At 45.5% G+C, this 22,698-nt stretch overlaps 1 protein-coding gene across 4 annotated transcripts; it reads right to left on the reverse strand.

Moving 5' to 3' along the window:
- Window positions 1–501: 501 nt before the first annotated feature.
- On the reverse strand, window positions 502–22,042 carry STMN4 (stathmin 4). Of its 4 annotated transcripts, XM_041767070.1 has the most exons (8): window positions 21,943–22,042; window positions 7,634–7,725; window positions 6,433–6,528; window positions 5,703–5,783; window positions 5,057–5,265; window positions 4,049–4,240; window positions 3,306–3,359; window positions 502–1,114 (listed from the first exon to the last, which is right to left on the reverse strand). In XM_041767070.1, exons 2-7 carry the CDS (start codon window positions 7,644–7,646, stop codon window positions 3,339–3,341), a joined length of 612 nt encoding a protein of 203 aa, XP_041623004.1. In that variant the 5' UTR covers window positions 7,647–7,725; window positions 21,943–22,042; the 3' UTR covers window positions 502–1,114; window positions 3,306–3,338. The 4 variants fall into 4 exon arrangements, with proteins under 4 accessions (XP_041623004.1, XP_041623006.1, XP_041623002.1 ...); XM_041767072.1 differs by lacking the exon at window positions 5,703–5,783; XM_041767068.1 differs by lacking the exon at window positions 3,306–3,359.
- Between the last annotated feature and the right edge of the window lie 656 nt (window positions 22,043–22,698).

Raw genomic sequence — 22,698 nt, forward strand, 5'->3', positions numbered from 1 at the left:
AGAGGAGAGAGACTCCTTTTTTCCATTCATGGTTTAATATTCCAAATAAAGTGACTGCTGCGTCTGAAATGGTCCCTCTGCTTTCGACTAACAAACATTTTATTTCCTCGCTCACTTTTGTGACCACCTAGAATCCCACACTTCCAATGTGCAGAGAACTTCCTTCTTACCACGCATGTTGGGGACCATTAGAATGTCTATCTGTAGAAGGCAAGATGGAATTTCTTTCCTCACCAATTCAGTGAACTCAATCCAGTAATGGACAACCCAAAGGGGGGTTAAAAAAAAAAAAAAGAAAAAGAAAAGCTAAAGCAAACTTTTCAATTATGCCAAAGGCTGGCATGTTTCACCCACATCACTCAACACCTCTCAGATGTTCTGATGGTCAAACTAATGAACAAAAGGGGTATCTGCCACCTGATGGGTGGAAACCAAATTCAAGGAAATTCTGTCCATCACTCAAAGGACAAATTCAGGAAATAAAGAACAGGAGGCCAGGAGTAAATATTTCATTGGTCATGATGATCAAAAGATGATGATTAATACACACACACTCAGACCTCATCCCACCTGTTGCAGGGCAGAAGCAACACCTCCAGGCCCCCCACCCTTTCCCTGGGCTCTCCTGCCACACCCTGCAGCCACTGCCCCACCCAGGACTCCGCCCTTCACTTGGTATGGCTACTGCCCCACGTGCAGCTTCCCTCAACACGGTGCCTGGACGTTCACTGTGAAGAAAAGCCAAGTACTTGACCTGAGTCTGCGGTGGGCAGGGTTGCAGTGTCCATGAGTCCTTCTCTATCTCCTTTCCCAAATTCTCTCCTTCTCTCCCCTCTCCCACCCCATCATTGTTCCCCAGAAACAAATAGGATGGCTTCACTGGTCAATTCTTTACATATACAAACACCAAAAGCAGAGGAAACACCCCTGGCCACCCCCCTCCCCCCAAACCCCAGTGCTGGGAGAGCAGCCGACGGCCGACGAGGCTGCCTCAGGAACTGCGGAGCTGCTGGAGCTGTCCGGCTGTTCTGGAAACTTCTTTGGCCTCTGGGCTTTACCTAGAGGCCTCTTCCTTCAGCTCCTTGTTTTTCCGCACCTCCTCCGCGTGCTTGTCCTGAGAAGGAAGGGAGTGAAAAGGGGAGGTCACATGGGCTTCCCTGGGAATAAAAGAAAGCCGAGGGGCAAGAGAACCCAAAGTAAAGAATTGCCGTCACAGGAAGTGAAGAGCAAGGTCTGCAAAGATGTCCTGAGAAGGGGCAGAAGGTGGCAGGTGAGACTGGCAGAGGCAGGTGAGTGAGCCAGCTGGTGTGGCCCCGGGGGAGCTCATGGACTGGGGCCAACCTCCCTTGGGGGGACCCACCTCACAGTGACCGCAGAGCCCACCAGCGTCTCCCTCCTTCACCTGGCCATCCTGGGCTTGCACTGAGTGCATGGCTTGAGGTAATGTAAGGAGCAGCTCAGTGTAGCTACAGCCAAGGAGCACAATGGAACGGACAGGCCTCATTACAAATGTCCCCTCCACACACTTGCCACATGACCGCTGCTTTCAAGTGCAACTTTTTCAGTCCCTTGGTGAAAGATGAGGGCTCTTAAAGTATAAATTGAAGAATTTTTGGAAATGTCCCCCAACTCCAAAAAGTGGACTCTCTCACAAGTGGTGTGTGAGAACCCTCTTCGTCTAACAATGTCATCAAGCCAAAAGATGGGATCTGACTTCAAAGACCCATCAGCTGCGTGACTTTGACCAATCACTTCACCAATTAGGCCTCAGCTCTCTGGTTTTTAAAGAGAGGGCTATGAACTAGAAGCTCTTTCTACCTCTAAAATTTTGTGATTTTCGTGTTCACCTCTAGGGCACGTCATGGTCTGCTTTACATCACTGCTCATTGTGATCTGGCTGGGTCTTCTACTGGATGGTAACTTTCCTATAGGCAGGGAACATGCCTTTTTCTTCTTGGTATTTTCTAATTCCTTCTACAGCACTTTGCATGCGACAGGTGCTCAATAAATATTGTCTCTACCAGACCCTGGCAATCATCCAGATAGCATCATTTCCAAATATCAAAAATCAGCCTGGAGTAAGCCCACAGAGGCAGTCCAGGAGCCCAGGATATACTTGAAACTATGAATCCATCCCTGAAAATGCTCTAGAACTTTCCACGGCCCTGGGAAAAGTGTGAGTCATGGTGTGTCTAGGGTAGTGGTTCTAAACCTTATCAGCATGACCTAGGGTATTTGTTAAACTGCTAGGTTCTCAGGCACCATCCCTAGAAAGACAGTGTCAGTAGGTCAGTGGGGTCCACGTGTCTGTAGTTTTAAACTTTATACCAGGTGAATCTGATGTGGATGGTCAGTGACCCAGGCAGGTACTGACACAGAAAGCACTGACTTGGGGCAGGGCAGAAGCCACACACCTGTCTCTTTTTCACCTCCTGCCTTCATCAGTGGCCAAGGGTGGATAGGGGTCATGATCCCAAAGGAGTGATGCTCACTCAGATTTTGACTCTGACATCTTGCTTCTTTGAGTCTTACCCCACCTCGATAGCTATTACTCCAGAGTGGGGACCTTCTCAATCTCTTCCCCTTGGAATCAACCTCCATTCAGCTGAGCTCTCTGGGAAGAACTCTAGATTTCTGGGCTCCCTTTCTTTGGTCTCCAATGGTCCTCTCTCTGACAAAAGGCCTACAGGATGATTGTGGGTTGGTCCCCCTGAAATAGGGGTTGAATGAGTCCCTTGGACTTACATAGCTAGAGAACTATTCCCAGATGCACTAGTTAGTGGCTTTGTGACCCTGGCCAAGTTATTTGACCTTCTCTGACATGGTTTCCCCATCAATTAAATAAGGATAACACTGTTCTGCTTACTTTATCAATTTGTTGTGAGGATAGGAATATGAAGAAGTAAAAATGTTTTTGCCATTTTTGAAATACCATATCGTGGCTCTATCCTCAATTATTCCTTTTGGGTTTGGCCTGAGAGCCCATGCCCTATTTTATGGCAATCCCAGATATTTTTTTTTCCTGCAAGAGTTTGTTCCTAGCCATCCCTCAATAACTGGGGAAGATCGAAATGAGACCCAGATTACTTCCCTCCCATCTGTATACTTGGTGGAGGCCTTACTGCTCTTAGAAGGGTAGAATGTGAGAGCAGAAGGGCTTGCCACATGCCAGCCAGCTGCAGGGCCTATCCACAGATCTTTCTCCACAGATCCCCTGTGAAGAAGCCAATCTTTCTAGTAGCTCTTGTCAAGGGCCTGAGACTCTGGGTGGATGGGCAGGAAGGAGTGGGGACCACGCTGCTCACCATGGGACGAGGCCACCGATCGGGTCCCGGGAGTCACCGCGCAGCAGGCGGCTCCTGGAAATAAAACACAGAGCTGGAGCTCTCCCAGGAGCTGCAGGAGAAACTGGGGCAGCCTTGAGACTCAGGAAATGAGGCCAACGTGTTCTCAGCAGAACGGGCTGTTATTCTGCTGACACGTGGGACCAATCCTAGTCTCTCACGTTTCTCATATGTAGGTGACACCATTTGGTTTATTGACAAAAGGTAGAATATTGGAAAGACCTGTGACTCACTCAGTCCATTTCAAGAGGTTTGGAGAGAATCATGTTTCCTGCTCAATGGTCAACTCAGCTTATCATGCCCTTGGCTTAGAGCCAAGAGCCCAAGTCATCATCTTTCATTAAATCAAATCTGTCCATTCAAGGATGAAGCCAGGAATGTACAACTGCTTATTTGTCCTTACTCTCTTGCATTAGGCAGGCTTTCTCTAGAAGATAAGAGGTCTAATCTCCCTAAGACAATGAGAAATTTCAGTTGTGTAGCTGCGCGTAATATCCCCCAAGGAATTCCAAAGCTCAGCTCATGTTTCTTGCCTATGACTTCCTAAAACATCACTTGGGACTTTGTAAGGATCCAGCCTAATGGAAATACCCCCTTTCCTACCTGAGATTGTTTGCTACCTGAAATAATATGTAGGTCCTTTATACTTGCCATGAAAGGAAGAGAGTGTTCCAGGAGTCTCCTCCCTCACCAAGATCACTTACCTTCTCTTGCAGCCGTTCCAACATGGCAGCAAGGTGGGCCTCCCGGTTCTCCTTATTGGATTCCATCTTCTGAGCCAGTTTTTCCTTAGCCATCTTGATGAAGTTGTTGTTCTCCTCAATGGCTTTTTGGATCACTTCCCGCTCGTGTTCTCGTTTCTCTGCCAGGTGCTTCAGAAGCTCAGCTTCCTGGTACTAAGGAAGCACAAAGGGAGAAAGAGGCCCTTGGAAGAGAGCTCTACACCCAGAAGACATATCTCCCTGAACCTGGTCTCTGGCCCATTGGCAGGAGGGAAGGACACTTTCTGGATTCTCCCACTATTTCCTCAGTTGTTTTTTTTTTCTCATTGTCTTTATTCATTCCCTCTTTCCTTCATTTACAAATATTAAATGACTATACATGTATCAAGCACTATCCTACCAATTTGGGAAAGAAAAAAGTCTAGTAGAGGTAACACATATATTCATAACTCTAACCCAGACTAGCATGTGACAAATGCCTTAAGAAGTAGAGAAGAAATGCTATAGAATTCAAGGGAGAAGAAGATTATTTTCTGCTTCAAAGATGAAAAGCTTACATAAAGATAGCATTGGAGTTGGACCATAAGAATCAATAAGAAACTCAGAGGGTATAAAAAGGGCTGGAAATATATCGTACCATGACCTTTTCCTTCTCCCAGTTAAGGAGCCCTTTCCTTATTTGCCAAGTCTTTCCATGAATCTTTAGTGTTTGTCAGTGTCTTCCTCTTCTTAGTGTGCGTATTAGGCTACCTCTTGGACATATGTAATATAATACCTTATCCCTCTAACCAAACTGTACTCTCCTAGAGACTCACTTCCTTGTTTCCCTCAATGGTGTCTCATTATCTACCCTGTAAATGGGAGGTGCTACCTAAATATTTGTAGGTTGGTGGTGACCCCAACTCAGGGCCCCAACTCAGGGCCACCTCCTATCTTCTCCAACTCCTTCCTATAATGCTGAGTTGGAAGAAAGAAAGGGAGAGCACTTACCTTCCTTCGCTCCTCAGCTGCTTCTAGTTTCTTCTGGATCTCTTCCAGAGATGGGTCTCGCCGCCTGGGTAAGGAGGCATTGAACTCAGGAACCCCATCAAAGGAGGGCGGCTTCAGGATGACTTCAAAGGACTGGCCCGAGGTACATTTGTTCAGCTCGATGACTTCCATGTCAGAAATTACACACCAGTTCAGGTCCACTGTGTCTGCTGTGTAGAGAGCAGGAAAGGGGCTGCTCACCCCCTGTAGACTAGATTGGCACCCCAAAAGCATGCACACATGCACATATATATGGGAGATCTGGGGTCCCCAAGGCAAATCAATGACCAGTGTTCTGGGTTGGTCCTGAACCTGGCACCTAAGGTCAATGGGCTCCAATGGGGCTAAAGGGTTGGTAGCCACAGCAAGCACTCAAGCTCCAAGAATAGAGGTCCCAGGATTTGTGGTTTCTAATAATGGCTGTAGCAAATGCTTTTGCTTTTGCTTCTGCCACAAGACTCTTCCCATCCTGGAGTTCTTGTTTAAATTGTCCTCATTGGTGGCCAACAGTGGTACATTTGCCCACCACCCACCACCCATCCACTCCTTGTCCCACTACCAATCTGATGGCTCAGCCTGTTGCCACCTCTCCCCTGCTCCCTCCTACCCTGCTCTCTTCTTTCTCTCCAGTCAGCACTGTCTTTCCGCTGGCTTTGATCTTTCCTCCTACACTGTCTCCCACACCAGCCTAGACAGAAAAAACAGTCTCAGGTAACCCAAGCACTCCCATCTTTCATTGCCAGAACAAACCTGTCCCTTTCTTTTAATCCCTGGGAAATTAAGAGGTGACCTGTTCCCCATCCCTCCCTGAGCAGAACATGGCCATTCAGTGCTCCCTGCCATTGTCCTGGGACACCATCACAGGTCCCTGTCAGCATGGCCACATTCATTGGGTGGCTGCAAGTGGAAGTCTTCTCTCCACCTCTGGCCTCTCAGAGCATTCACAAAGGAGGCCTGTCAACTTGGAATCTAGTGACTTACACTGCATCTTCTCTTCTATTCTAGGTGTTCCCCAAGGGAAGAATCTGTCTGTTTCACCTCTGCATCCTCCAGAGCATCCATTTGTTAAATGAATGAAGAAAAGCTAAGATCGAGTGCTCTGCAGAACATCTGTCGCAGACTTTCAACTGCTATCTAGTCCCCCAGCTACAGTCCCACATCAGCTCTCACATGCTGCTTAGACCCTTGGAAAAAGTTGTGGTGATTTTACTGGCTATGGGAAAGAAAATGTGACATGGGGAGAAGAATTTAATGAAATTGGACAGGAGTGTGATACTCATGGATATGAGCCCAAGAAACCTCCCCATGTTACTTTCCCAACAGTGGCCCTCACTCACCTTCATATTTATAGGATGATTTATTCAGGGGATCAGCTAGAAAACAGGAGCAGAACAAGGACACCAGTGGAAGCTCCTTCATCTTCTCTTTGTAGGCTGTAGAAACACCAGTAGGACAACACAGTGACCCCTTCTAGACTCAGAAGTCAGCCTTCATCTCAGTTTGGGTGCCTAGACAGCCAGAGGTGACCAGGCTCCACAGAGGCACCCAAACCACCCAGACCCACCCCTTGGCTGAGGATCCAGCCCCCTTTGCTCTGAGCAGCTTGGTTTAGGTTTCCTGTGTGTGATTAGACCCACTTCTGTCCACCTTATTTAGAACCTGAGCCTTCCAGAGCACCTGCATGACCCCCTCCTCCTCAGCACATTGTTTCCCTGACTTAGGTACTTTTTAGTACCGAATACAAAATGCCTTCAGGTAAAGACCACAAGAAGTAATGGTTTTGCCCCAGCCTGGCACCCTGGACCTAGTTCTCTATTTCTTCACACTTGCCAGGATATTTCATTTACTTTGTTCCAAGATGCAGGAAATCCACACTCCATTTTACTCAAATTACTCAGCAGTGTTTCTCTGAAAGGTAAAGAAGCTCACCACCATCCCTCCAGTCTTGCCCCTCACTGAGTGGCAGGGTCAGGAGTGAGTCTTCTCTGACATTCCCAGCACAGTGGTCAAAGGGAGAAGTGCTGGTGTCCATGAGGGCTAGAGGAGTACCCCCCCACACACACCATCTAGCCTCTTTGTGTCAGAGAAGGATTGAAAACCATGACATCACAGGTTAGAGCTGATATGGTGAAGACTGGCCCCCACCTTCCCTGGCCCTGGCATGTGCTCCTGCCTGTACCCCCTCCACCCTGGGGACACTGCGCCTTGTTTTAAGCTCCACTATGCTCAGACTCTCTCTGTTCTCAGCTAAACCCAGCGCACTGCTTAGGCAGTCTCCTCCTCATTTCCTTTTACAAATTGAAAACATAATTAAGTGTAAAATAATACATGTGCATTGTAAAACCTTTTTAAAAACACACACAAATGAGTAAAAGGAAGAAACGCTCAATGGTGATCCCGCCCACTATCAAGTGATAACTTCTTTTAACCCTTGGGTGTACTCCCTGTCAGTCTTTTACCCTTCTCGGTGCCTATGTAAGTACACATATAATACCCTATGCTGTGGTGCCCCATCATATAAAGAGTTTATGTACATACCAGCGAGGGTCATGTTTTCTGGAATGTGAAGGCTGAATCTGGTTGAAAGTCACAGAGTAAGTCTATCCCCAGCTCAGGATGCTGTCACAAATCTGAAAAAGAGAATATTTTACCACTGACAGGCTATTCACATAAGGAAGCTCTTTAAAGAACTAGAGAGTGAATCCCAGGAGGTTACTGGTCTGCTCCCACCTCCAGGAACTCTACACATCCTCTCTCCCTTTTCTAAACACAGACCCCCTCTTCAACATCACCACAATCAAGTTCAGTTTCCATGAGCTAATTTTTAAAAAAGATTTTATTTATTTTAGAGAGAGAGAGAGAGAGAGAGAGAATGAGCAGGGGAAGAGCAAAGGGAGGAGCAGAGGGAGAGGGATAAGCAGATTCCTTACTGAGCAAGCAGCCCAGTGCAGGGCTCTAAGATCTTGACCCAAGCCAAAGGCAGATGTCCAACTGACTGAGCCACCCAGGTGCCTCTCCATGCACTAATGAAGTTTCATAATTGGCTTTCTAGTCTCAAGCCCTCCTGAGCATCAGACATGGATTTCCCAAAACTGTATATGTCAAGAGGTGTTTAGTTTTCTCTCTGTGCAGCAAAGTGGCTGGTGCAAAGCAAAGGTTAGGATCCTAAGTCAGAATCACTTGGGAGATTTTCAAAAATAACTGTGTCCTGAATTTCTCCTTATTCCCACCCCAGATCTCCCTGTCCAGCCTGTTCTATTATGGGATCAGAGGGAACTGGGCAGAGGATGTCAAAATACTACTTCAGATGGCCCCTCACTCACTACCCACCAAGAACCTCTGTCTTAAGCACTCCTTGACCCCATTTAAGATAACCCTGGACTATTAGAGAGACAAACATTATTATAGAATAATATCATCATAAAGTGGTCGGTGCAGAGATGGAAATCAGCATGCAGGATTATTGTAGGAGCACAGAGATGGGGCTTCATACTCAACACAAGGCCCTGGGGAGCCATGGAAGGGGCTTCTGGTGTTAGCAGCACCTGAACTGAGTCTTAAATGATGAGTTGGAATTAAGCAGGGAAGTCACTGTGCCAAGGGAGCAGCACAAGCAAGGGTGGGGGTGGTGAAAAAGCTCTGTGTCTATGGTTGATGCTGGACCAGAGAGTATGAAAGAGGAGGGAAAGATGAAACAGTAGATGACAGGGTCCACTTAAGGCTGCTAGCCAATGGAGTGAGGAGTAGCCTCACTCAAGTTGTCGTCATGGGGACCACTTGAGCCTTGGCCACTGTGGTGGTTAATTTTTGTGTTAACTTGACTAGGCTAATGCCCACATAGCTGGTGAACATTATTTCTGGATGTGCCTATAAGGGTGCCTCGGGGATAGGTTAGCATTTGAGTGGATAAGCTGAGAAAAGATGTCCCTCACCAATGTGGGTGGGCCTCACCCAATTTGTTGAAGGCCTTAAAAGAACAAAAGATGGAGAAAGGATGAATCCACTCTATCTGTTTGAGATGGACATCCATCTTCTCTTGCCTTAAAACATGAGAGCTCTGGCTCTCTGGCCTTCAAACTTGGACTGGAATTATGCCACCAGCTTTCCTGAGTCTCCAGTTTGCTGGTGACCAATTGTGGGATTTCTCAGCTTCCGTAACTGCATGAGCCAATCCATCATAATAAATCTCTTTCTATATGCATCCCGTTGGTTCTATTTTTCTAGAGAATGCTGACGAATACAGCCACCCTCAGTGGTCCCTGTGCCAGCAGAGGGTGGCGTGAGCCAACAGCTTCACTGCCTACATCTCACAAAGCAAAAGACTCTGAAACTGATGTAAAGCCCCTTTCCATCCTTAATAAGGTGTTTTCTTTCTGGCGACTGGGGTCTGTACTGGCTGGGGATGGGCAGGGGAACCAATGGGAGCAGGAGGCTCAGCTTTAAGACCAGACCAATGTGGAGTCAAACACAGACTTGATCTCACTAGTAAGCTGTCACTCACATGTCCAATTTGCTTTCTCCATCTTAATTCTGCACCAAGTTACACAAATTAAATGAGAAAAGCATATGTACAGCATCTAGCAAAAAAAGGAGGTATTTAATAAATGTGAGTTTCCTTTCCTGTATCTTTTCCATCAGAGTAGCCACCAGCCTCCACACACCTACTTCAGAGTCACTGTCTCTAGTTCTCACCAGCCCTGCAATTAAGTCTATAATCTCCATTTGCAGATAAGAGAACAGAGACTCAGAGGGTTTATGTGGCTTACTCGGGGGTCATGAGGTTAGAGAGTTAAAAAAGCAGGGATTTGAAGCCAGGTCAACTGGTCTTACACTGCTATGTTCCCTGCAGAGCCTTCATGTTCTTTGGAGCCAGAAGCCCCTGCCAGGCACCACCCTCTTCACTATGCAGCACAATGGGCCTCTTTCCTTAGAGTCAGGCTGATCCTGACAGTACCAGTGGGTCCTTGGACAGGGTCTGGATGTCCCTGGTCACAAGGCTCCATTCCACACTCTCAGCTTATAACCAGGCTGATTGATAGGGTGACTGGCAGGGTGAGTGAGCCCTTGCCAGCAGAGGGAAGAGCATCAGATTTCACCTAGGTAATAGAGGGTCCAAGTAAGGGAAGTGAGGCAGAAAAGGACACTCTTGAGGAAGAAGAGGAACCTTCTATAGGAGTAGGTACCTAGGATGAGGGACTGTGTCCCTCAGACCGAGCTGGGAATGATAATTAAGGCCCTCTGCTCATGGAGCACAGATTACAACTCCTGTCACTGACATTATCCCAGTTAATCTTCCCGTGAGGCTGAGTTGACAAGACAGGCATCATCAGCTTCACTTTCAGATGAAGGTTAAGACTCTTAGCTAAAGTCATACAGCTGCTTAGTAGTAGAGTTGGCTCTAACTTTTAAGCTCTTCCCTTGTGGCCAGGGGAGGGCCTGGATGCTAGCTGCAGGTTCCTCCAAGGTCCTGGGTACTCAGGGCATGTCAGTCTGGCCGGAAGATATGGTTCAACTAAACACATCAATAGGCACTTTCTCACTTCTATGGAAGATATTGTGCTAGGAGTTGTAGGATAGTGAGGAATCAGGTAGAAAACATGGGTCAGAGAGGCCGAGAAGGAAGACCAGGGCAGGGAGCAGGAGACATTCCAAAGATGGGCAGCGGTATGCATAGCCAAGGGATTTGTAACTGAGAACTCTCTTTTCACAGGGCCAGAGTTCACATAATCAAAAATGTGTATTTATAGATTATCTACTATGTGACAAATGCTTTCATTTTAATTTTCTTAATAGCCTTACAATGTAAGGATTGTTGTTCCCATTTTATAGATGTGGAAATTGAGATTGAAAATCAGAGAGGGTAAGCGACATTTCCAGGGCCACTCAAGTTAGTGGGTAGAATGGTGTCCCCTACTAAGATATGTCCTCATCCTAACTCCTATGACTTGAATATGTGACTTTATTTGGAAAGAGTTTCTGCAGATTTAATTAAGTTTAGGCCCTCAGGGTCAGATCATTCTATATTATCTGGGTGGATTAAATATAATGACAAGACTCCTTAAAAGGAACACACAGTGAGCAGAGGCCATTTGACGAGGGAAGCAGAGATTGGATTCATGTAGACACAAGCCGAGGAGCACCTGGAGCCGCTGGCACCTGGAAGAGGTATGAATGTTTCCTCCCCCAGTCTTTGGGAGAGTGTGAACCCTACTGATACCTTGATCTTGGATTTGTGAACACCAGAACTGTGAGAGAATTAATTTGTATTGTTTTGAGTCACTAAGTGAGTGGTCATTTGTTACAGCAGCTGCAGGAAACTAATACATGCATAAGTGATTGAGCCAAGGTTTAATCTCATGATTCCTCCACCTTATCTCAGCTACTAATGTTTTATATACAATTGATTTGTTCCTTAAGATAATCTGTATGTTTGTACTTATGGGTACACAGAGCCCTTATAAACCCTCATGCCATAGTCACATCATTTCTATTGCATTCAAGACCCAAAAGATGTTTCTACCCATGGGGCACTCTAAGAAAGAATGGAAGGGGACAGGAGGGATGTCATAGATTCTTCTAGAAGGCCAAGCAGTGAAGAGGGGTCCTAAGCCATTGGGTGGTGGCAGCCACAGCAAGGGCTCTGACTTTGCTCCTCATTAACATGGAAGACCAGAGTTGACTGGAGCCAGTCATTCCTGCCTCCCCAGCATCCAGCCTAGCTACAAGAGGACTACAGGTTGTCTGGTGGGTTAGACCCAGATTGGATGCACACCGCTTGGAAGATTAGGTATGCTAATCCATGGCCTAGAGACCTTTCAGAATGGCTCTGAGGCCTCTGTTCTCCCATCTGAGAGCACCAATAGCTCAGGCCATTCTCCTGGGCATGTCCAATCAACCCAAAGGCCCACAAACCAGCCTTAGTCTGTAGGCCTTGTCCCTACAAACTTCTCACAACACTGTGAAATCCATTAAATGACTTGGTGTCTTGGGTTACCTTGGGTTATGTTGTCAGGCCACAGCAAAATACCTACAATGCAGTGGGGCAACCAGGCCTGTCCTGCGACTACCAGAGAAGAGAGTTAAGGGATGTTTTTGCTCAAAGTCACAGAGGATAAAATGCCAGGAATTAAGGGAGGCAAAATGAAAATTAAGAAATAATAGAGGCCAGAGTAGACATGAGTCAGGCCCACCAGGGGGAATTGTATCTAAAACATCACATATCAGAGCACCATGAGTCAAAACTCTGTGCTGAGACAACCTCTGGCCCTCCCAGAGACTCTTTGCATGGTTTCTGTTATGGCAGAAGCCAGTCCCAGGTTGCACCTGGGAAGACCAGGACTATATCCAGCCATAACAAAGATCAAAGCAGTCGCCAACTCAAAGTAGATGACTTATACTCATTCAGCCAATAGCCACAGAACCAGAGCCAACAACAGTGGCCTCCTGACTCTTGTCTAGTGCTCACTCCTAACCACTTTTAATGGGTGGCAGACTGCTGGTCAAGAGGCAGGGCCTCCCTGGGCAGCCCAGGCAGTTCTCAATCCAGCATAGCAGGTGGTGAGAGGACTCAAGATTCAGATGACAAAGGCCAGAGTGTGCTGGGCTTATTTTGCAATTCAGATTCTGGTGTGTAGACTGGATTAATTGGGGGAAGAGAGAGGGCCCACTGGGCTGCATGCAGGACTCACTAGGACCAACTAGTAGGATACCAATAGGAAGATAAGGGATCTCTAGACTAGGGAAAGCATTCGTACTTTATATTCTATTCAGTAGGAAGGCACTGCCATCTTTTGACTAAACGGGAGAGAGAGGAAATTGTGATTCTAATGATAATAGCAAAAGGAATAGCTACCACATCTTGAACACCTGCTGGGTACCAGAAAATTCAAGCCTTATCTCAATTTGTTCTTCGGGGTTATTTGTAAAAAGGAACTTGAAGCTCAGTAAAGTGAGGTTAATGACACAAAATCCTACAGGTAGCAAGTGCAGAGCTGAGATATTCATTCTATTTTTTTTTCAGTGAAATGTTTAAATTTATTAATCCCTAAGAGCAGGCTACATGGGTGCTGAAGCCATCTTCTACCATTAGCATATTACCTTATGGTCTTTATATTTTCTTTTCTTTTCTTTTCTTTTTTTTTAATTTGTTTTTTTTTAAAATAAATTAATTTTTTATTGGTGTTCAATTTACCAACATACAGAACAACACCCAGTGCTCATCCCGTCAAGTATCCCCCTTCATTCTAAAGCCAATCTCCATCGTTAGCTGCTGCTCAGGCAAAAGATTCTTCTGGCAGCATCAGCATGGGGAAAAGATTAGGAGAGGAAGTTTGGAAGCCAGGACTAGGCACAAAGCAATGAGGACCCGCCTAAAACAAGTAACACTCTGGACTCTTTGCATCCCACCAAGTACTGTTATCCTATTTGCAAACTGACCTATACATTTACTCCGGCTCCAGCATCTAACAGTCTATGTATAGAAAAACAAGTGATCACACATTTTTGTTGATGGATTGAACAATTAACATAATTAGTAGAAATAATTAATTGGCTATAGCCAAACCAGGAAGAGACCCAGGCCATAAAGAGATAAGATGCAGAATGATTATGTTTTGACTGGTGGTAGGACTGGGTGATAGAGGTCTAGAAATTAAGGCTTTTGACTAAAGGGGAGATCTCGTGTGGCACAATGGGAGGAAAGATTCTAAAGTGAAGAGATCAGAGCCCCCAGTTTTTCCTAGAACATCAGAATGTCGGCAGTGGAGTGGCGTGAACTGGTGATCACTAGCCAGAGGTTCTCGACTAGAGCAGCCTCACTCCCAGGAATATACATGGGACTCTTTGATGGTCACTAGACTAAGGGAGTCCCAGGCCTTTAGTGGGCAGTGGCTGGGTAAACTAAACACTGTGAACTGCCCGTAACCATCCCACACAACCAACAACTGCCCCTTCCAAAGTGCCATTATGCTCCCCCCCGGGGACCAGAGATCCTGAAGTCACACTGAGTTGATGGCTGAGATGGGACCAAGGTCCAAACCTTTGAATTCCAGTACCAGTACCCTTACCCTTCATACTGATCCCTTCCCTCCTCCCACACACTAGAACACAGGGGAAAACCCACATGGGGCCACCTGAGCAGCAATGAAAAGATGGTGTAGACAGACTTTTTACATGACAAGAAGTGGTGACCCATGTTCTTAGGCTTTCTGTAATGCAGTTGATGACCAGGAACCCATAGAGAAGAGCACCAAGCTCGTTGATGCCACATGATCCTTTACTAGGTGCACACCTGATCTCCTTAGGTGCCTCTGACTACCCACACTACCCAGGTGAGCTCATGTTTTATTTGTCACTGCAAGGAATGCCCAGATAAGGCTTTCAGGATGTGTCAAATCTCATGTGGACTATTTCTGAAGGATAAGAAGCTAATGCAGATCCAAGTGATTTGAATAGAGTGGTCCCTGGCAAGGATGTCCAGAGATGATAGAGAGACTCTGGCATGGAATCAGGGCATGGACACAGTGAGTTCTGATCCAAGACTTCTAATCACGGGCAGTACAGAGAAGTGGCTCTTTATATTTGTACCAATTGTTAGTCCTGTTGAAGTTATGTATGTGCCTGAAATAAGCTGTACAAACTACTTAAATGTTGTTGAAATCATATCTCTGCACAGTAACCCTGGTTATTTTGTGCTGATCAGAAGACTTTGACTCAGGATGAACACCTACCATTTACTTTGACGTGGATGGAACTGGAGGTATTATGCTGAGTGAAATAACTCAGTCGGAGAAAGACAACCATCATATGGGTTCACTCATATGTGAAATATAAGAAATAGTGAAAGGGACCATAAGGGAAGGGGGGAAACTGAGTGGTGAAAAATTATAAAGGAAGATCAAGCTATGAGAGACTCCTAATTCTGGGAAACAAACAAAGGTTTGCAGAAGGGGAGGTTGATGGGGGGATGGGGTAACTGGGTGATGGGTATTAAGGAGGGCACATGACAGGATGAGGACTGGGTGTTATACTATATGCTGGCAAAGAGAATTTATTTTTTATTTATTTATTTATTTTTTGCAAATAGAATTTAAATAAAATATTTAAATAAAATTAGATTAAATTAAAATGAAGACATTGACTGAAAGCCATACATCTTATTTGGGTTAAAAAAAAAAGAGATAAATTATTTTTTCATGAAGGTGGTTCATCCTTTCCAAAATATTTATTGAACATATAATTCTGTGCCAAGCCCTCAGCTGGGTTCTAAAATAACCGCAGGGGTTTTTGGTGATGAAAATGTAAAATAGATCCCCAGGGTGAGAATTTGGAGCCTCTGAAAGTTTTGCAGATGCCCTGTGGGTCTCTGGCAATTCTCCAGCAGTAACATGGACCATGTTATAAAGGGAGAAGGAGTAGATATTAGAGCACAGGCCAAACCTGGACCAGTGAGACCCACAGAGGGCAAAGGGGCAAAGCACAAGAGTGTGTGATTAGCTGGCTTTGTGGAACTGGCATTTGTCTGATCACCACCCCACTTAAGCTGCTTCTAAAGGCTTCAAGAAGAGATGGTGGGAACCGTGGTCAGAAGCAACTTCCAGGTATCTAATGGGCTAAGAAATGCAGCTCCTGTTGTGTTTCTAGGAAATAAAGAAGAGTCACCTGTTGGCAAGCACAGAGCTCTGGAGGCCTAGGTCTAAGGAGCACCTCCTAGTTGTAACAGCTACATTGGGAGGCCAGTCAAAAAAGGAAAATTAAGTCAAGTCTAGAAAAATGCCAGTCCCAAATAATCTACAGTGATGGCACTTTCTGGCATGCTTTGGTTTTCCATTCAATATGTACAAAAGAATTGACATATTAGAAGCAAAATTCCAGGGCACAGACTTCCATTCAGGGTCACTGGATGGAGTGCAAGACATTGTGACCCAGTACGTTGAGAGATCCTGGACTCAGAGTACTTGGAAGCATCAGCATGTAGAACAAACTCTTGTCATCTGAGTCCTAGTCACACCAATAGCAATATTTTGGAGTGCTTTATAGTTTACCAGGCGCTTTCAAGTGCATGTATGTGCACATACACACTTTATATGTAATGTTTTCATTACAGACATATTGATATTCTATTTTGGAACACCTATGTGACAGAGAAAAGAAAGGAAATCCCTGTCATCTTGTTACTTTTTGCAGTTGGCATTTCCTTCTATTTTTTTTTCTTCCTAATGTCTATTATTTCTACCTAGTTGAAAATTGGAAATAAATATATTTTATCATTGCATTCTCTCCAAATCCTATAAAATAGGTACTATTATACCCATTGTCCTGATGATCAATTCAGGTAAGTGACTTGATTTGCTCAAAGTCATACAAGCAGAAAATGATAAAGATGGGACTTGAGCTAACATCTTCAAAGTTCCATCTTACATGTCCAAGGCCAAGTGTAAATATAATGGATGATTGCCTTCATGTGTATAAAGTGTGCACAAAGCCTTGCTCACCCCACATCTACCTCCAACCATGGGACAAGCATTAGATTTGTAGACATTGCCCGGGTCAAGCTCTGCCCATAGGTGGGAGGAGCTGTGGTGATCTCTGGCATCTCCATTTCCTACCCTTTTCAGATGAAGAGACAAAGGGCCCAAAAGAGTCAGAGCCTTTCCTAAGTTTAAGTAGGAGGAGCAAAGCCAGGTTTCCAACCACATTTAACTATGATCAAGGGAGATTCTCATCTTTCACAATATTATTCTTGTTTTCTTTATTCTTTCATTCTTCCCCAGTGCTTTGTAAGTTTTACATCTTATTTTTAATCTTCAAGTTAAAATCATTTATATTTATGTCTTATTACATTAAGAAGAAAACAACACCTAATGGTTTTCTTTGTGAAAGATGAGGGCTTTGTGCATAATTTTATTTCCTTGCACTACAAACCTTCTGATTTTGTCATAGTGATCTACGTTTTCAGTTCTGGATTATTATTATTGATTTCGTTCTTCAATTATTCATTCAACAAATATTTATTGAAAATCTACTATCCATACTACTCAAGTTGCTAGGAAGTAATACAATGATAAATGTAATAGACATATTCCTTAGCTTTATGATATTTGACATTTGCATTCAGCTTTATAAATATGTTGATCATCATAATTAGACAAAGACTCGGGGTGCCTGGGTGGTTCAATCCGTTAAGCATCTGACTCTTGATTTCAACTCAGGTCACGATCTCAGGGTTGTGAGATCAAGACCGGTGTTGGGCTCTGCACTGGGCATGGAGGCTACTGAAGATTCTTCCTCTCCCTCTCCCTCTCCCCCTGCCCCCCAACAAAAAAAATTACTCTAATTTGTCTAATTAGGGATCCCTGGGTAGCTCAGCGATTTAGCGCCTGCCTTTAGCCCAGGGCATGATCCTGGAGTCCCAGGATCGAATCCAGCATCAGGCTCCCTGCATAGAGCCTGCTTCTCCCTCCGCCTGTGTCTTTGCCTCTCTCTCTCTCTCTGTCTCTCATGAAAAAATAATATCTTAAAAAAAATAATACTTTGTCTAATTACCAAAAAATAATTAGACAAAGACACTAAATTCTAGTATTTTCTTTCTTTGTAACCATTATCAATACCATATCTCTTTTGTCCCTGAGTTCTTTAGTTTGACAAAAACTTTTGGTCAGCTAGACTTCTTGGGGTAATATATTTTTTAAGAAGGATTCATGGGATCCTTATATATTTGTTTGGTGACAGATGTAGAAGATAGACAAAGCCATCCCAGGATCAATAATAGTCAAGTAAGTTATGTTAGTGCAGGCAGCTAACAGAATCTATGCACCTATTCCCTCATTGTCTGTTTCAACCTTGCCTTCTACCTGGCTCTCATTTCTGGGCACTGACATCCAAATGATCCACTGGAACTCTTTCACCCTACAGTCTGCACTCCGCTCCTTTCTCTAGATTCACATTCCCGGGTTTGTTCTCTGAACTCCCGAGTTGCTTACACCCTTCCATAAATTAGGCCCATCCCTTCCAATCCGATCTGTCCTCTTACCTCCTACCATCTACCTCTGACAGAACGACTGTAAGGGAATGGACACACAGTGACAATCAGTTTTAGTAAAAAAGACCAGTGATTGCAGGGGACGGTAGGGGGAAGCGTAGATGTGTATGGGGAAGCAGGAGTAGTGTACCTCTATCTGTGTATTTTCTTATCTTCCTAGTGGAACTAAAGATGTAAAGACCTGGAAACGCTTTTTAAAATATCAGGAGAGATTTTTTTTTTTTTTTGTCCATACTGTTCCTCAAAGAAAAACAGAAAAAGCAACCTTTTTCCAGACTATCACATCTCTAAATATAGCAAGTTCTAACTTAATTAGCAAATTAAATTATACATGAATAATGTTTATTGGCCAAGCCAAAAAAAAAAAAAAAGGAGGGCAGTGTAGAGTTTGGTTCTCTACAGAGCATTTATAAAAATTACATTCTGAATATTTTATAATTTCCCCCCAAATTTCGACCTCACTCCCCAAATAAATGTCTCATTTCTACCTGTCTATGATTTCAAAATCACTGGAATTCTGTGTCTCCAAATGATAGTTTCTGGGTAATTGAGAAATAATATAAAGTTATCAAAGGGGGGACACCTGAGTGGCTCAGTGGTTAAGCATCTGCCTTCCACTCAGATCATGAGTCCAGGGTCCTGGGATCGAGCCCCACATCAGGTTCCCTGCTCAGTGGGAGTCGGCTTCTCCCTCTGCCTCTGCCTAATGCTCCTCCTGCTTATGCTCTCTCTCTTTCTCTTTCTCTCTGTAAATAAATAAATAAATAAATAAATAAATAAATAAATAAATAAATAAATATTTTTAAAAAAAGATATGTAAGGGGTCTGGAGAAAGGCTCTTAAGAGTTCAGTAAAATTAAGCATTCCCCCTTCTTTCTATATGGTTGGTTTAATAGAGACACTCTGTCCTCTCTTTCCCCCTCTCTTACCTGCCTTCTTTCCTGTCACACCTCACTCTCTGGATCTCAGTTTATCAATCTTTATTGCTCCACTTTAAATCTTATCAGTCAGCATACTCACATCCCAGAGGGCAAATGTGGCTTAAATGGCCTAGTCGGGAGAGGCAAGGCAGCCAACCTTGCTGGGCCCTGGGATTTCTTTCATTGAGCCAAAATGAAATCTAAATATTAAGCAAAAAAATGCAAGACACGACACGCCTACCACCACACCAGCCAATAGAATTTCCATTAAAGCCTCTGCTCAGGAAGGACAATATTAGACCAAGCTTCTCAATTTTTGGTAGGTCCTTTAGAACGCAGTATCTCCCTAAAGAGACACAGTTTTCCATTTAACACAGCAAGTGGACTATGGACATTTATATATGGAACATGGTCATAGGGACCTGTTCGAACAAGGCATATCTCCTTGCAGGAATTTTCGCAGTCAATGATATGGGTAAATCTTGAGGATATGATGCTAAGTGAAAGAAGCCAGTTATAAAAAGACAAATGCTACATGATTCTATTTATATAAGGTATGTAGAGCAGTCAAATTCATAGACACAGAAAGTAGAATGGGGGTTGCCAGGGGCTAGGGGGAGAGAGGAATAGAGTTAGTGTTCAACAGGGAGAGTTTCAGTTTGGAGAGATAAAAAAGTCATGAAGACGGATGGTGGTGATGGTTGCACATCAGTGTGAATGTAGTTAATACCACCGAACTGTACACTTTAAAATGGCTAAAATGGTAAATTTGGTGTTATGTGTATTTTACCACAATTAAAAATTTTAAATTTTTAAAAAGAAGTTCATAGTCTAGTAAGAGTCATCCATAGGCTTACAGTCGTCGAAAAGGTCATAAGGGTCACTCAGCCAATGTTTTTTTCTTACTGGGACTGACAGCAAAGAACTGCCTTTTATATCATGATCCAGTCTGTACATGTCATAATACTGGCACACTCACACGCATCTAGTCACTGATCCACCTACATACACACACATAAATGTACGTGTAACCAAAATATAAATATATAAATATATGTGTATTTATTTATGAATACAATAACATTTCTAAAATATGTTTAAAAATATAAACAATTTATATTTATAAATATTTACATAACTGAAAATACATAACTAAAAAAAAGTATAGGAAACACTCTACTAAATAAGATGTGTTTTGACTTTTTCCTACTCTATCCCATTTTATTTGAAAACAAAATACCAATTAACTACCCATGAATTTGATTTCACAATCCACTAATGGATCTCAATCTGCAGCTTGAAAAACACTAATCTAGACCCAGTCTCCAAAACAATGCAGAAATCTGTATAGCCACCCTGCTTGGTGGTCATCCAACTTCTGCTTGCACGCCTTCAGTGATGGGGAGCTCACTCCCTACAATGTTCTGTGGTGGATCCATCTAGCAGTTAAAGATCCTTGTCCACTCCAAACCTGTTCCAGGGGTGGCCTGAGCAGAGCTGGGGGTCCCAAAAGGGCTGGGACCTGCTGACAGGTGCTTTGGTGCTTGTGGTAAGTGGGTTTCAAGGAAGGTGAATAGCACAGTTCCTATTAGCAAGGTAGCATCTTAGGGTGGCTGAGGAGAGGGTGCTGGCTGGCCCCAGAGGACAGGGTAGGATCTCTGGAGGCTCCAGCTTTGTTCAGTGGAGCTGCAAAACAGACCTTGCCCCTGTGCCTCCTCACCTCTCACTCCAGCACTATCATTATCTCCTCATCTGATGGATGATCTCATTCCCCCTGGCACCCTGACTCTCTGCCTGTGGGAGACGTTTCCTCCCCCTGAAGGGGGGCTCAGCCTCAGTAGAGACAGATTCTCCCACGTTCCCTCTCAACCTACCACCCACCCTGCAGGACTCCAGTGGACCACCGCTGGCCATCCCCTCCCTGGGTGTTCTCTCGGTCTTGAGATACAGGGGTACCCCTGCCCAGGCTGTCTGGACCTGGGCTGCCTCAACATTCCTGAGCCCCCCAAGGGGTTCAGGGGACCTGCCTTTTTTTCAGGACAATAGGACTCCTCCACACCTGACTGTGTCTTCCTGAGAGGAATGAGACAAAGACAGCATCGCCACGTGGGGACGGAGCTGGCCAGTGGACAGTAAATCCCTGGTCCCCTGGATGAGAAGAGGGCAATGCCTAAACTCCTGGGGAGAGCGGTGGGCTGAGCACGGAGGGGCCACCAGCGGGGACCAGGGCGTGGCAGTGGTGGGTCCCCCGCAGTTCGAAGCCCGCCAGCCTGCCAGCCCTGCCCAGGTAGGAACAGGTTGACCTCAGGGTGGGGCGGGGCGAGGGGAAGGCGGTGATCTCATTGTATCCTTAGAACCCGGGGCCCAAAGTAACCCAGTGCAGACAGAGGAAAAAGAAAAGGATGATACCCATGGGGAAGCGAGCCAAGAAAAACTGTGGCTGAGAAAGGGAATGTAAAACCCAGAGCAGCTGCTAGCTTGAAATGGGTCTGGGGGGCAGCGGCAGTTGGGGGGGCGCGGGTGGGGGGAGCCAGACTCTGCACAAAACCATTCTCCCTGAGTAACAGAACATTTTTATGCAGAAAGAACTCAGCATGGACATCCGACCCGAAAGAAACCCTGGCAATTCCTGCCTGCCCTCTCTCTCCCAGAGATCTGGAATAGGACTGCCCACAGCACACCCCTCTGTCCTTCGGGGTAGCCCCATTCTTTTCACATCACCCCCATTTCCCCCCAGAATTTGGCAAAGTTTGATTGATTGAGTGAAACCAAAAGGCGACGCAAATGGTGCCAGACCCCTGGCTTCTCCTCTCTGTCGCTGCTAATATATATATTTTTTTCCTTTTGCCCAAAAAGCCTCAAATCATTTGCATTCCATCGCCACTTACCTGCAGTCCCGTTTGAGCGTGCTGCTCCCTTCCTCACTCCCTCAATTAGTGGTACCCCGGGCTTCTCTCCCCATCAGCACGGCCGCTCGCTCTCCATGACATCACCTCCGAGGCCCGTGATTGGCCGACAGTGGGTTGCTTGGCAATTGGACAGTCTCCTCCGGCGGAGCAGGGATTGCCTGAGTGAGTAACTCTTCGCAGGCCGGGGAGTGGGAGATGATGTCAGACAATCAGCCTGCTTTCCATGCTGCCTGCCGAGCTGGGGGCCAGAGGGTGAGGGTGGGGATCCAGAAAGAAGGAGGGAGTGGTGCAGGAAGGTGGGGGTGAAGGCGCAGCTTGCCAGCTCAGCTGTCCAGCCAGGAGACTGAGCACCTTGAGAGGCGGAGCGGGGATGGGGGGTGGGGGGTGGGGGGGAAGGATTTCCAGAATCTTGAGCTCTTTCAGATCTGGGGGTGGGAAAATATGGAATCCAGGGGAGAGATCAGAAAGAACAGATGAACCCTAAAAATAGCCTCTGGAGGGCTTGGTGCCTGTTTCCAGCTCTGTCAGAAGGGCTGGTGGGTTTGAGCAGTGACTCAGAAGGCAAGAAGGGGCTGCAGACACCCCAGGCCTTGGAGCTTGAGGGCGTGGCGTGCAGGTCCCAGGAGAGCACGGTGTCCCTCCACCTGGCTGTGATGTTGGCCACACCTCTTCTGTGGCCACTGGACCAGCGCTGGGTCCTGGGGGGGGGGGGGGTACTCCACCACACCCTGGGCC

Source organism: Vulpes lagopus, chromosome 8 (assembly GCF_018345385.1).
Source record: "Vulpes lagopus strain Blue_001 chromosome 8, ASM1834538v1, whole genome shotgun sequence".
NCBI lineage: Eukaryota > Metazoa > Chordata > Mammalia > Carnivora > Canidae > Vulpes > Vulpes lagopus.

Bases quoted from the DNA above. Each gene is read 5' to 3' on its own strand.
- STMN4 (XM_041767068.1), bottom strand. The intron at 5,784-6,432 runs GTGAGTGAGGGC...TTTTCTGTCTAG, and splicing joins ATCATCCTATAAATATGAAG to GCTGGTGTGGGAGACAGTGT. The intron at 1,115-4,048 runs GTAAGTGATCTT...CTTCCTTCTCAG, and splicing joins TGGAACGGCTGCAAGAGAAG to GACAAGCACGCGGAGGAGGT.